Source organism: Sceloporus undulatus, chromosome 9 (genome assembly GCF_019175285.1).
Source record: "Sceloporus undulatus isolate JIND9_A2432 ecotype Alabama chromosome 9, SceUnd_v1.1, whole genome shotgun sequence".
NCBI classification, from domain to species: Eukaryota; Metazoa; Chordata; class Lepidosauria; order Squamata; family Phrynosomatidae; genus Sceloporus; species Sceloporus undulatus.
Genome location: NC_056530.1, coordinates 14,567,702 through 14,582,143, shown reverse-complemented (window position 1 = coordinate 14,582,143; position 14,442 = coordinate 14,567,702). Strand labels below are relative to the sequence as shown.

The window sequence follows — 14,442 nt, the reverse complement described above, 5'->3', positions numbered from 1 at the left end:
TCATGAACCAGATGAATGAGAAAATGGAGACCCTATAACAATTTGTTTAAATTGGCCTTGGAAAGTAAGCGAAAGAAAGAAAGAAAGAATGAAAGAAAGTGTATGGAATGAACAAACAGAAGCAAAAAATCCATATTGTGGTAATATTTTTACACTCTTTCAGCCTTGTATTGCAAAGGATACACACTTTCTGCACACAGGAACATCATTGGAAAGCAGGGTTGTTGTCAGGACTGCTGCAGAAATTGCCAGGAATAGAAAAGCTTTTGCATGCAAAGCACACTCTTTGCCACTGAACTACACAGCTGTTGTGGTATTTAATAGTGTTGCTTTTTGGCAGCTTGGTTTGCAACCTCATTGTGCCAAAGCAATGCAATGCAAGACACAATGGCCCTGGATGTTGAAGGAAGTGTGCAATCTAGGCCCGCCACCTGCCGGCAACACTTTGCCTTATCACAACACACAATTAATTATGAATTAATTAATTCTGAAATCCAAAAATATTCCAATATCCAAATCTTTTTTCATGAGAGAGTGACGCCTTTGCTTTCTGACGCTTCATTGTTGGACACCAACTTTCACAAATTTATTCAAAATATTGGGTATAAAATTACCTAACATAATGCCTTTATTGGGTATAAAACACCTTCATTGTATATAAAACACGCCGCAGAAATAATAATTTGACTTGACACCATTTTAACTGCCCTGGCTCAATGCTAGGGGATTCTGGGAACTGTAGTTTTATGAAGAAATGTAGCCTTTCCTGTCAGAGAGAGCCCTGGTGCCCCACCAAACTACAAATCCCAGACACTGCAGCGTAGGTTGGACCAGTGGCACCAGAGCTCTCTCTGACAGAAAAAACTAAGTGTGTCTCAAAACTACAGTTCCCAGAATCCCCTAGCATTGAGCCAAGGCAGTTAAAATGGTGTCAAACTGGGTTATTATTTCTGCAGTGTGTTTTGGACTTTAAGACACATAGAATTAGACTCTCAGGCTGCTGCCATGCTGCAGAAATAAGGCAGTTTGACATTTCCATGGGCCAGTGCTATGGAATTCTGGGATTTGTAGTTTGAGGGACTCACTCTGACAGGAAAAGCTCAATGTCTCACAAAACTACAGTTCCCAGAATCCCCCTAGCATTGAGCCAGGGCAGTTAAAAAATGGTGTCAAACTGGTTATTATTTCTGCAGTGTGTTTTTCCAATGGCAACAGAACACTGACAGAAAATGTGTCTCGAAAGAACTACAATTCCCATAATCCCCTAGCAATGAGCCAGGGCAGTTAAAATGGTGTCAAACTGGGTTTATTATTTCTACAGTGTGGACACAGCCCCCCCGAGGCGAATTGGAGCGTGGCTATTGGTTAGGGCGAATAACGGAGGTCGTAGATTCCTCCGGCCGTGAGGCGGCGCTGTGGCCGAGGAAGGGCGCATCTGGGGCGGCGTGCGCGCCAACTCTAGTCCGGGGCTTTGTAGGCCTCTCGGCGCGCGGCCTATAAAGGGCGGAGGGCGGCCTTTCCTTCCCTCTTTCCGCTCGCGGCCTCGGAGGAGGAGGGATAAGGAGGCGCCTTGCAGCACATTTTAAAAAAAGCCTTAAAAATAGCAAAAGAGAAAAAAAAATATAATAATAATAACAATAAAAGGAACAAGCATCATCCTCAGAACCCGAAATAAGGAGGAGGAGGGTAATTAATAACCTGGGGCTAATAATAATTAATAATAATAATAAGATATTAATAATAATTAATCCCAGGCGGGAGGAATTTGGGGGCCGCCTTTTTGCCTTGTTTTAAATTAAAGCTACTCTTAATTTTCTGCCTGGATCCCCCCTTCTTTCCCAAGTGTTTTGTGCATTATTTTCCCTTATAAACTCTTAATTTAATTTTAATTTAGTCCTTCTCCCACTTCTGTGTTAATTTCCTCTTCTTTCTGCATTCTTTTATTTCCTTCCCCATCAATAATTTTTTTAAGTTTATTCTTTTAATTCCTACCCCAATTTTGCTTGAATTTTAAAAGGTAGGAAAAGTTGCCCAAAGGAAAGAGTCAGGATTGAGTGATTTTTCTATTTTTATTCCCTTTTTATTCCCTTTTTTCCCTAGAAACCCCATTGGACATTCTCAATTTACTTCCCTTTTTAAAATCCCATTATTATATTATTTCTCCCCTTTTTATTTCTTTCACCGTCCTTTTTTGCTTTGGCAAAAAGTAAAAGCTTGGTCTTGGCGGACTTTTGGTTTTACAGTATTTTCATGAATAAAACTTTCAGCTTTAAATAAAAATCACCATTTAACAAAAACTAGATCAAACTGACTGTTTTACCTATTTTGCACAAATAACAGGAGGAAAAATACGAAAAGAAATATATAAGATTTTATTTTTAAAATAGCCTGGAAGATAGTGAAGGGGGAAAGTTAGTTTTGAAGCTAATCCTTAATTTAAAAGAAAGATTTTTCCCCAACTGGATGTTTTACAAGATTTATTTTTTTAAAAGTGGAATTAGTTACTTTATTTTATTAAAGAATTGCTTAAAATTCACTGGTTTTTGGGAGGCTCCTGGCTCTGGACTACTTTTCAGCACAGGTCTTCCACTTAGTCCTCAACTGACCCTTCAGAAATATTTGTTACTGTTTAAAATTTGCACTAATTTTTTAAAATTGTAATTTAATTTAATTTTATTCTGGCCTCTCAGCTGCATTTCTTTGTTCTCCGGTTGCCACTCTTGCAGCGTTTTGGCCTTTTTTGATCTTAACTCAGACATATCTGTAAACGTAACTCTAAACATTAGAAGGTTTTTAAGAGAGATTTTATATAGGAAGGGCTATTTAGACGTAGCGGAGGAAGATGAACACAGCTGCAAGTAGCTACCCGATGGCGTCCCTATACGTGGGCGACTTGCACCCGGATGTGACGGAGGCCATGCTTTACGAGAAATTCAGCCCCGCCGGCCCCGTGCTTTCCATCCGCGTCTGCAGAGACATGATCACGCGGCGCTCCTTGGGATATGCGTATGTCAACTTCCAGCAGCCGGCGGATGGTAAGTAGAAACGGTGGAACTTGCTGTCACAAGATGCAGCGAAGGCTGCCTGCTTGGATAGATTTAAAAGAGTACAGTGGTCCCTCCATGCTCACTGGGGTTAGGGGTACAAGACCCCCATCAATGAGGAAAAAACACCACTACAGTCGGCCCTCCATTTTTGCAGGGGATCCATTCCAGATGCATCACCCCGCGAAGAAGGAGACTCATGTATAGTCAAGCCTCATAGGCTTGAATTGGGTGCATGCCTGTGAGCATGCGCAAGGGGTGTGTGCCGCACATGTCCTGCTGTGAATCACAGACCTCAAGTGCATGAGAAAGGAGGGGCGGCTGTATTTTTTATTTAACCTGAGAGAACACCTCTCTAGGAATCTCCAGGTCCTCGAGCACAACGCTGTGGTCAACATCTGCCAGAGGTTGACCATAGGATTACACTGGAGAACATACAAATGGCTAGAGAAGTGTAGTCTAGTAATCTGCATGTCCTCCAGAGCAACTCTGTGGTCAACCTCTGGAGGACCTAGAGATTCCTAGAGAGGACATATTAATCAAATCTGCAAATAAAGCTGTAAGTGTGGAGGGCAAACTGCATTCAATAAATTAATGGAAGAATGGGGCCATCATTAGTAGCTACTAGTCAGGAGGACACTGGATAATCTCCAGTATTCTGGCCTGGACAAGTACAGTTGTCCCTCCACATTTGCAGCTTTGATTAATATGTCCTCTCTAGGTCCTCCAGTACAACTCTGCCAGAAGTTGACCCTAGAGTTTAGCTAGAGGCCCTAGAGATTCCCAGAAAAAAACACTAATTCTAGGCATTTGTAAGTCTTCCAGTATGATCCTATGGTTAACCTCTGGAAAAAATCCACCAAACAGTGGTACCTTTATTGGCCAACCAAAATGCACAATATACTTTTTGCAAGCTTTTGAAGCTCCACTGGCTTCTTCATCAGGTAAGATGTTACAAACCAAACAGAAGAAAATAGCTGGAGATGTTAGTAAGGTGACTGCATTTTGTTCTTTCTGTCCTTACTTAAGATGGCAAAAGTTGACCATGGGGTTGTCCTGGAGAACCTAGAGGTTATTAGAGAAAACACTTCTACTGTATATGCATTTGTAGGTTCTCCAGGGGATGGGACTTGCAATCTAACCACATCTGGAGGGATGCATGATTCCTACCGTGTTTTTGCTCAAATGGAGCTACAATATTCTTAAAGCACAACTGTTTCTTCCCCATGGCAGCTTCTAACAGCAAGAGAGCAGGAGCTTTGGGAAGCCTTATGCCGGGCTCAGGGTTTCCACAGCCTCGCCTGCCGCATGCCTTGTATTTTAAACAGCTCATCCCCTTTCAGCAGCAAATGGTGCGTTCATGGGTCTGCTGCCCTTGCCAGCATGTGCCTCCGGAGCATCTCTTCCTGCTATAAATAAAACACAGCCAAATTTAACTAGCTGGACTGGGCTGAGGTGCCACTTGAAATGCACTCCTTTGCTTAAAGCCAGAGGACTGATCCAGCCCCCACCCCTCAGCTAAAAGAATCATGATGGCTCTCCTCTTTCAGGGGCTGGTCAACAACAATGACATGGCATGAGTCCTGGGGGATTCCAGCAATGGCTCATGCTTGGGTGGCGTATGCTCAGCCAGGGCCTCTGGTATCGCCTCTTCAATAATGTGACCTAGTTGCTTAGAGTCAAGCAATTGCCTTACTGACTGAAGGCTCACCCGTGGCTTGCAACGCACAATCTCTTTGTGTCATGCTGTGATGTGACTCTGTCATGTAACGCAACCATGTGTATAGTGTACTGGGACCCATATGTAGTGACACTCCTGTGCTGAATTATCTGCCAGAGGTGTCCACATTTTCTCTGGCCATATTTACATGTTGCAACTTTCTTAATGTAAATTCTCACTTCTCCTCCTCTTCCCCTTTAACCTTGCAGCTGAGCGAGCTCTGGACACCATGAACTTTGACGTGATCAAGGGCAAACCCATCCGCATCATGTGGTCCCAGCGGGACCCTTCTCTGAGGAAGTCGGGGGTTGGGAACGTCTTCATTAAGAACCTGGACAAATCCATAGACAATAAGGCACTTTATGACACATTCTCAGCTTTTGGGAATATCCTTTCCTGCAAGGTGAGTCTTTGAAAATCTTACTCCTCAAGATCCACTGCGTCTTAATTTGACTGCCTGTAAAAGTGGGGTAGCATTGCTGGTGTCAAGCTTCAAGAGAGAGAGAGAGTGTGTACACGTGTACATTTTTACAAAACTGTCTTTGTACTAGTGTTTGCTCTGAGAGAATGTGACTTGCAAAAGGCCACCCACTTGCTTCCACAGCTGAGTGGAGATTCAAGCCTGGTCCCCAAGTCATAATCCACTCTCAAGCCACTGCGCCATGCTACTCAGGGGGGTTTACTGAGAGATAATATCTCGTTTTTCACATATTCATTTGGTTGCTAAGGTGGTGGGTTTTCATACTTCTCAAGAAAGGAAGAGCTCATAGGTGATGGGCTCCTTTTTAAAAAGTCTTAGGCCTGTTACAGACTGCCAAAATAAAGCTGCTTCGGGTCTCTTTGGAGGTATGCTATTTAAATGATGCATGGGTCCTAAGAGTCTGGAGGTCGCGCCAAAGCCACACTCCATTCCTAAGCACCAGAGTGCAGCTTTGGTGCAGCTTCCAGATTCTTAGGATTCATGCATCATTTAAACAGGCGTACCTCCAAAGAGACCCGAAGCAGCTTTATTTTGGCAGTCTGTAACAGGCCTTAGAAAGCCTTGTTTTAAAATGGAGATGAGTAATATGATTGCTCAGTGGGGGGATTTGCCCTTTGCGAGCAACACAGACTTCCCCATGGGGGAAGACAGAAATCCCTGGTTGGAATGGAAGATTTCCCCCACTAAACTCCTGGAAGTTTTCCAGATTGTAATTCATCTTTCTCCTGCCCCCTTCTTTTCCAGCAAAGGTAGGTCAGGAGCATTCAAGAGCCACAAAAGAGGTTTAGAGGGCCACACATTTCTCCCCCTTATGGATACTAAACCACAGTCCCTATGATTGTATTCATAGTACAGGTGCAGAAATGGTTGTTCAGCTCTTCTTTTAGCACCTATGGAGAACTTCCAGGTTTTTGGTGCCGATTGCAATTCATGTGCTGGTGGTGCACATTTTGACTCTGCTGTCCACTCTTGCCCCGCAGGTGGTGTGTGATGAGAACGGCTCTAAGGGCTACGCATTTGTTCACTTTGAGACACAGGATGCTGCAGACCGGGCCATTGAGAAGATGAACGGCATGCTGCTCAACGACCGCAAAGTGTGAGTGTCTCAGCCGGAAGCAGCGGCAACCACCGCATGAGCCGTGATGCATCTCGGTATTAACCCACAAGGCTGCTGGTTCTCTTGTGCCAAGCTTTGGCCTGCTACCTCTCTACTCCAGGGCTGGTGAGTTTCCCTGCCCGAGCCACAGCCTACTCCTTCCAGTCCAAGGGGCCTGGGCTGGGTTCAGTCCCTCACACTTTGCCCTACTCTCCAGAGCTGAGTGGGCATTTTGACCTCACTGCCTCATTCTCTTTAAGTCAAGGGGATTTTTCTGCTTTGTCTTGTGCCCAGTGGTGTCTCTCCTTCTTATATCCCTCTGTTGCTTTTTAAAAAATCGTCATTGTTGCTTTTATCCTCTGAAATTTTCCTTTGCCTTCTCTGGCTTTGGCAAGAGTTTTCATCATAGCTTTTGTTTCTCTTCCTCCAGATTTGTAGGCAGATTTAAGTCCCGCAAAGAGCGTGAACTAGAATTGGGAGCCAAAGCAAAGGAGTTCACCAATGTTTACATCAAAAACTTTGGAGATGACATGGACGATGAGAGGCTGAAGGAGCTGTTTAACAGATATGGTAAATATTCCAGCAGCAGTGCTCTTAACATTTAGTCATAAGTACCAAGATCATTGTAGCTGGCACCTGACATATTATTTTGAAAACAAAAGTGTATTAGAAACTTTTATGCAGGAGATTGTGTGTGGAGAAAAGTGTTTAGCAACAAAATCTAATAAAAGTTTAGGACAAAAAGGGAGTTTCTCCATGCAGAATATCTAAAATTTGAATCTACCCTTTACCTACTCTGAATATAGAGATACTTGTTCCAGTTTTTAAAGGTTCTTCTTTAAATGGTGCCGTAAGCTGTCCTTTTGATAACTCTGTTCTTCTGGTAACAGGTAAGACCCTCAGTGTTAAAGTCATGACAGACCCCACTGGAAAGTCCAAAGGCTTTGGCTTTGTGAGCTTTGAAAAACATGAAGAAGCCAACAAGGTATAAACACTGTGGTTATAGCATGAATTTACAGCCTGTTTCCATACTGGCCAAATTCTTTCCTTTGAACTATTTTGTGTTATAAAAAGTTCCATTATGATTGTAATGTGACAATATCAGCACTCCTTTGGTGGTGCAGCTGTAACTTTTTACTTACTTTTAGAGTTGTGAGAAGTGTTCTGTATCACAAGCCAGAAGCTCGTAGTGCTGATAATTTTTAAAAGCAGACATGGGAAAGTAAAGTTGCTTTAAAAAAACAAGCCTGTCATAGCTGTAACTAGTTACACTTGGGAAATCACTTTCCAGGCACTGTTTTTTGGAGTGGTTGTTAACATTTGGACCCTGCTTTAATGTGCAAATCAAGTGTCAATAAAAATGTTTATCATTTCCAGAGTGTCTGAGGGAGGGATTTGCTGTTTTGAATTCCCTCACAGGCCGTAGAAGAAATGAATGGGAAAGACATCAATGGGAAAATGGTGTTTGTGGGCCGTGCGCAGAAGAAAGTAGAGCGCCAGGCAGAATTGAAGCGCAAGTTTGAGCAGCTAAAGCAGGAGAGAATCAGCCGCTATCAGGTAAAGAGATCATGCTCCAGGTCTGACCACATGGGCTTGAGAGAGGTGTTAACGGTTTGGGGGTTTAAATTTACCATTTGTACAGATTTACATTTGAAGCATGACACAATGCTGTCACAGGATCAGCCGTCATGTGAGAAATTTCCATAAAGGACCCTTCTGCTTGAGATCTATTGGGAGTATTATTAAGCTCCATCAATGGATGAGAGAGCAAATCTCATAAAATGTAGTTGAGGGGAAGGTCAAATCCAAGAAAAAAATGACCTAGAATCCAACTTGTGGGAGTTGCATCTGAATCTTTCCCGCTCCTTGCTGTGAGGTGCAGGACTGGGGACATGGGATGCAAAAGCAACACAGAGCAAATCCAGACAAGTTTCCATTCCATTTGAAAGAGACTTGTCTCTACGACTCTGTGACATTTCAATATTTTTGTCTACAGAAAGTGGTAGGACAATTCCACTTGGTAAAGAATAATCAAGTACACATTGGATAAAATAATCCATCTTAATTTATAGATAATTGATACAAATATCACCTTTTATATGTTTACTCTCTTATGCTAATATTTTTTCTCTTTTTTATTAGGGAGTTAATTTATACATTAAGAACCTTGATGATACAATTGATGACGAGAAACTGAGGAAGGAATTCTCTCCTTTTGGGTCTATCACAAGTGCCAAGGTAAAGAGTGGATAGAATTAGGCAGAGAGAGAGAAGGGAAATTGGAAATCCTTCCAGAGTAGCATATGTTGGGTAATTGGCAGCTGCCATGGGTGGGTTGCACCTGAATCTTTCCCATGCCTCACAGAATAAGTGGAGGCCTGGGGACATATGGTGCTAAAGCAAAGCTGAGGAAATCCAGACAAGTGACTTCTTTCCCTTAGTGAGGGCTTGTCTCTACACCTTCAGCAACACTGGGCTTCAGCCGGGCAGCTGCCTGTGACACGGTGGAGAATCAAAAACAATCATAATTATAATAATGTTTATTCCTAACATCCTTTCCACCAAAGGGTGGAACATCAAACATATACAATCTAAAACAGATGATAAAACAGACAATGTTAAATGGAAAGTTAGGAAAACATTTGGCCTTTAGTGTGAAATAGTCAAGAAAATGGGTGGAGGTTTGCAGGAGGTTTGGCAAAGTTCTGCTACAAAAGTGCTGGGCAGATAAGTTCAGTTATTAAGTGGCAATCTGGAAAGACAATTTAGAGCCTCAGCAGCCTACCAAGTAACCCTGGGGGCAATGGTTTTAGTTGCCTTGTAAGAATATCTCCTTGTATGTTGTCTTCGTATCTGAAGATGCCAGACACAGATGCTGTTGAAACGGCAGGAATAAAGTCTTCCAGAACATGGCCACATAGTTTGAAAAACCCACAAAAAGCTATGGATGCCTGCACCTTCCACTTCACAATTGCCATGTTGTTTTTCTAAAAAGATAATCTTCCCTCAGGTCATGCTGGAAGATGGGCGAAGCAAAGGCTTTGGCTTCGTCTGCTTTTCTTCTCCAGAAGAAGCCACCAAAGCTGTGACAGAAATGAATGGGCGCATTGTAGGCTCCAAGCCATTGTACGTTGCCTTGGCACAGAGGAAGGAGGAGCGGAAAGCCCACCTCACCAACCAGTACATGCAGCGCATTGCTGGGATGAGAGCCCTGCCGGCCAATGCGATCATCAACCAGTTCCAGCCAGCTGCAAGCGGGTATTTTATGCCCGCTGTGCCCCAGGTAAGTCCCAGCAGGAAGTTTTCTACACCACATGATGCCTGATCTGTCGTTGAAAAGGGGAAGGAGTATGAAGTAGCTTGAATTTGCTGGGAGTGTTACAAATATTTCGAGCACTGGCTTAGGAGACTTAAAAACCAAAGCTGCTGATGTATTTGGTGTTGAGTCAGACTGAAAGTATGTGCAACTTTGCATCCGCCTCCTTGCTCACACACACACTTTTGTTGTGAATTAGGATATGACTGTGTGAACAGGGTTATGTAATTTGGAGCTGCAGGAGAATCATGTTGTGAAATGTGACTGATCTGGGCATCCCTCCCTTTGCTTTTCAGGCTCAGAACAGACCCACTTACTATGCACCAAATCACATGACTCAGATTCGCCCCAACCCACGTTGGCAGCAAGGAGGGAGGCCTCAAGGTGAGCACAAAGGAGCCACTTTGACCCTCAAGGCACAGGCCTCTCCCCCTCATCTCTGCAGAGAATAGGAGACTGGTAACCCTGCAGGTCTCAAGTACCCACTCCCTGGGATGGCCCTTGCCATGATAAATATTTTGGGTCAGTAATGCTCACCTAGTGCTAATGACCAGCAGTTTCCCATTCTTCTCTTCCCCCTTTCCCTCAAAACCAGGCTTCCAAGGTATGCCGAACATGCGCCAGTCTGGACCTCGGCCAAGCCTGCGCCACTTGGCTCCTGCAAGTAATGCTCAGGCCTCCCGTGGCTTGCCTGGTGCCACCCAAAGGGTTGGTAAGTGCCTGCGGCCAGATGGTTTCTCCCTGTTTTTTCATACTCTGGTTTCTTCTGGGAAGTAGGAAGAAGACCAAGTGAGGCACTGAATTCTTGGGGCCTGTGCTAATGTCACATGGCATATCTTGGGTGCTTTTTGTAGTGTTGACTTCATGTATTATGAGAAATGTTTGTAAATTTTATTTTAACAAAGAGGCATGGCCTCTCACTGCAGAATAGATATGATTGTCTAATGGCCTTTTGATAGCAGGGGCTGTTACTGTTGTCATTTATATAGCACCTTTCCCCCAATATTGGGACACAGGGCAGTTTACAGGATATTAAAACCAAAGCAGATTAAAACAAAAATAAAATACGCATACATAACTTTTTAAAAGTGCAATTAAACAACCTATAGAATTTTAGTTCACAATTTAGTTCACGCAATGTCTTTATTATTTTTCAGTATATTTGAATTTTGTTCAATTAATTTTTAAAATAACTTTATTTAATTCTTTTGGTCAATATGATTTTTGTTGTTTTGTCTTTGGCTTACAGTGTAACCCTTGTTGGGCCCCATGTTTAGAGAAAGGTGGGATTTAAACAAAAAGAAAACAAAGACAGTAGCAAAAGAGAGATCATTGTTAATAGAGAAAGATAACTTAATACATAATAGTTCAAAAGAACTTGCTATTATTTTTTTTCATCTGACGGTATCCATTTAAACATATTTACAAGAGATAAAGATATTTTCTTCACGCTGGTCATGCCATGTTTGGGCATGCTTAGCTTATGTTAGTGTTAATTTTGGTTCTTTTGCTATGATTCTCAACTTTACCTATTTCTTTTGTAGGGGTTCCTCCCTCAGCTCCGAATTTAGCCCCTCGACCCCCTGTGGCTGCCCAAGCTCCCAGGGCTGTTCCACCATACAAATACGCCTCAAGCGTCCGCAGCCCCCACCCAGCTGCACAGCCTTTACAGGTAGTTTTGGCTTGGTACAGCCATTATATTAACCCCTACCTGCCAAAACAATTGTTCATTGCCTTTATTAGAAATATTTGTTCTCTGTTAAATGTTTGAGAAGCTGATTAAAAACCCTAGAAATTACAGCCTCCTGCCAAATTATATATAAATATGTATACTCAGAATTTTGCACACAATTGATTCCATTGCATTGGGAATTGATTTCTCTCACATAGATTAGTCTGGAAAGAAACAATTGCAGTGACCTCTTTAAAGGCTTTACATTATTCAAAGTATCAGGAAGGAAATCGAAAGAGTTGGTCTGAGAGGTAGAAAATATTGTGGCAAAATCTTTCGGTCTCAGACAGAAGCTTTGTTCTTCTCAGCATAGTTCAGATCTGTTTTCCTGCATTCCTGTGGCAGATTCTTTTCTATCCTTCGCAGGAATGCAGCGTGATTCTTAAGTATTAGCCGGATCTATGATTGGTGAACAGCATTTTTGTATATTTAGCTGCTGTTTGCATTTATGAAACACAAAACCAGTTCTTGCTTATTATAAATAATCCAGGCAAGCACTTTGAGATGGATGCGTTCAGTTGAAGAAAGTAAATTGTAAACAGAATGAACCATTCCCCCCTTTGGCTGATGACCAGCTTCTTCATTCTCTCTTAGACCCCTCAGCCTGCTGTTCACGTTCAGGGACAGGAGCCTTTAACTGCATCCATGCTAGCTGCTGCTCCTCCCCAGGAACAGAAACAGATGCTGGGTAAGCCACCATTTTCTTGTCCTTGGAGACCTTGGGATTCTGGCCTGAAGATGTTGTAGGTATTGTGCAGTAATGGTAAAATTTCCCACCTCATACACACAGATGTCACAATGAAGATAGAGTCATGTTTATCAAATTCTAAATGAATAAACTCCCTGAAAACCAGTTGAGTGGAGCAGAAATTACATGGAACTCTTAAGAAACTTCATAGAGATTTGCATGACATTTAAGTATCCCAAGGAATTCCCCATTGATCTTCTGCCAAAGTGTTTTAATGGCAAGGCTTGAATGTTACCCGAGTGGCAGAAGAAAACTGAAATATTCCTGGGCGAGAGAAAAAGAGAGGACATTATTCCCCCCCCCCCCCCCCTCTCAATCTGGTTGCGTGAAAGAGTCTCCAAGTAGCATCCTACCTCTGACGGCTTGCATTTTGCTCCCCTAGGAGAACGTTTGTTCCCTCTCATCCAATCTATGCACCTGAGCCTTGCGGGAAAGATCACAGGAATGCTGCTAGAGATCGACAATTCTGAGTTACTGCACATGCTGGAGTCCCCAGAATCCCTCCGCTCAAAGGTAACAGTACTCTGCCTTTTCTGTGCTCTTCTGCAGACATTCAGGACCCTCTTTTTTTGTTGACTTCGTCTCTTTGCTGACTTCTTCCCATCCCAGGTGGAGGAGGCTGTGGCAGTGCTGCAGGCTCACCAAGCTAAGAAAGAAGCCGCCCAGAAAGTGGGCATAGTTGCTGCTACCTCTTAAACCCGGGAGGCTGGTAAGTGTCCCAGGCTCGGTTTTGCTCATAGCTCTTAATCTTTTGCCTTCCAGGCCATGGATCGTTTCTGCCCCATTTTGTCTTTTTTTTAAAAAAGAAGTTGAATGAATTTGTGGCAATCATGATTCAGACTCACTTGTATATAAAGAACTTGCTTTCCACATGGGGAGGTGAATGTGGAAATTCTCCCAGATGCCATCACAGTCACCTTCACTACTTTTTAAAACATCTGCAGAATAAGAGTCATTAATGCTCAAGAAAATAATCAAAATCACTTAAGAATGTCTTCTAGTTAGAATGTCTTTCTGTTACTTCCAAACATTATCTCCATGTTTAGCAAGATAATCCCAAACTGGTTGTTCTTCTCAGAACTGATGCAGAGTATGGCGAGCATGTAAAGAACTAAACCATGTGAAGGGAGGGTAACGGGGAAGGCTGTCTTGAAATTAATCCAGCACTTAAAATACTACTTTTTACTTTATAGGTTGTCAAAAGCCAGATGTCCCCCACCTCAAAGAATCTATCTGATAAAGATGTGTAAAAACAAATGTGTCCTGTACATTTCAACACCATGCAACATATCTCACTATAACAGTATTCCAGTGTGTAAAGCTGCTTATATGCCTTATTTGCAAACACACACACACAGAAAAACCTCCCAACAAATTCCCCTTTTTGTTCTCCACCATCAAAATATGCAGTGCTTCCTTTCCACATCCAGGACACAGCTACCTACTTTGTGTTTCCATGTCAGTTTTTTTTGCTGACTGGGTATTTCATTTGCTTTTCTTGGTTTTAATGGGACAATCCTGTTTGCAAAGCCTGGAACAGTGTGTATCAATAAAGAAACAGATGTATTTCATGAAATGGCCTGACTTTTCTTCTCCTCTTCTACTCACATTCCCTACCTCAACCCCGAAGTGTGTGCCAGACATCTTGGAATTGCCCTGGGATCAAGCCTTCATAAATTCTTGATGTTTAACTACATGGAGACAATGTTGAGTCCTCTGTGTGGCAGGACCTCAATGGATATTCCCATTGTAGCTCTCCTTCAATTGCAGCACAAGACAAACCAAATGGGCTACATGGATTTTATTAATATTTTCTATCCACACACACATTCAGTGATCAAAATGGCATTCAAGAGTCCAAATGTAACAGGGTTTTACACAGAGGACAATGCAAGCACTTCCATGAAGTGCGTTTAAAGAAGCCATTTGTATTTCAGTGTTTTCCACTTTCTGAACTGGGTTTTCTTTTTTAAGACGCATGGGGATGTCCAGGGTGTTCAGAAAACACATTGGATTGTGCTTAATAACGGGAGTGGTTTATGGGCCTAAAATAACCTAAAGGCACTGGATCACCTCTGGTCTTAAAAGCTAAGCAGGGTCAGCCTGCTGAGAGTCTGCCAAAGAATTACAAACATTACAGGATCTGTGTCGGAGGATGGAGCTGGTGAAACCAACCTCTGAGGATTCTTTCCCTAAGAAGATCTGGTCACCAGGATGGGGGACCCTCACTAAAGACCCTTGTCTCTAAAATCCATGGGGTTGCCATCAGTCTCCTTGAAGGCACATGAGACACAGTGGTTTTAAA

The 14,442-nt window shown here is 42.8% G+C and overlaps 1 protein-coding gene and 2 non-coding genes across 3 annotated transcripts; all 3 read left to right on the top strand.

Annotated features, from left to right (window-relative positions):
- Nucleotides 1-1,489: 1,489 nt before the first annotated feature.
- On the top strand, nucleotides 1,490-13,708 carry PABPC4 (poly(A) binding protein cytoplasmic 4). Its single transcript, XM_042439402.1, has 15 exons — nucleotides 1,490-3,035; nucleotides 4,974-5,167; nucleotides 6,226-6,341; nucleotides 6,772-6,911; nucleotides 7,232-7,326; nucleotides 7,761-7,898; nucleotides 8,484-8,579; nucleotides 9,352-9,624; nucleotides 9,954-10,041; nucleotides 10,253-10,369; nucleotides 11,202-11,329; nucleotides 11,984-12,077; nucleotides 12,520-12,650; nucleotides 12,747-12,846; nucleotides 13,331-13,708. The coding sequence occupies exons 1-14, from the start codon at nucleotides 2,843-2,845 to the stop codon at nucleotides 12,831-12,833; spliced, it is 1,890 nt and encodes a 629-aa protein (XP_042295336.1). The 5' UTR covers nucleotides 1,490-2,842; the 3' UTR covers nucleotides 12,834-12,846; nucleotides 13,331-13,708.
- LOC121916356 lies at nucleotides 8,186-8,319 on the top strand. Its single transcript, XR_006100848.1, has one exon. It is a non-coding gene; the product is annotated as a small nucleolar RNA SNORA55 (small nucleolar RNA).
- On the top strand, nucleotides 8,679-8,815 carry LOC121916357. The gene has a single exon (XR_006100849.1). It is a non-coding gene; the product is annotated as a small nucleolar RNA SNORA55 (small nucleolar RNA).
- Nucleotides 13,709-14,442: the final 734 nt, after the last annotated feature.

Excerpts from the sequence above, each read along its gene's own strand:
- PABPC4 (XM_042439402.1), top strand. The coding sequence starts at position 2,843 with ATGAACACAGCTGCAAGTAGCTACCCGATGGCGTCCCTATACGTGGGC. Across the intron at positions 7,327-7,760 it reads AACATGAAGAAGCCAACAAG|GCCGTAGAAGAAATGAATGG; the intron begins GTATAAACACTG and ends ATTCCCTCACAG. Across the intron at positions 12,078-12,519 it reads GGAACAGAAACAGATGCTGG|GAGAACGTTTGTTCCCTCTC; the intron begins GTAAGCCACCAT and ends TTGCTCCCCTAG.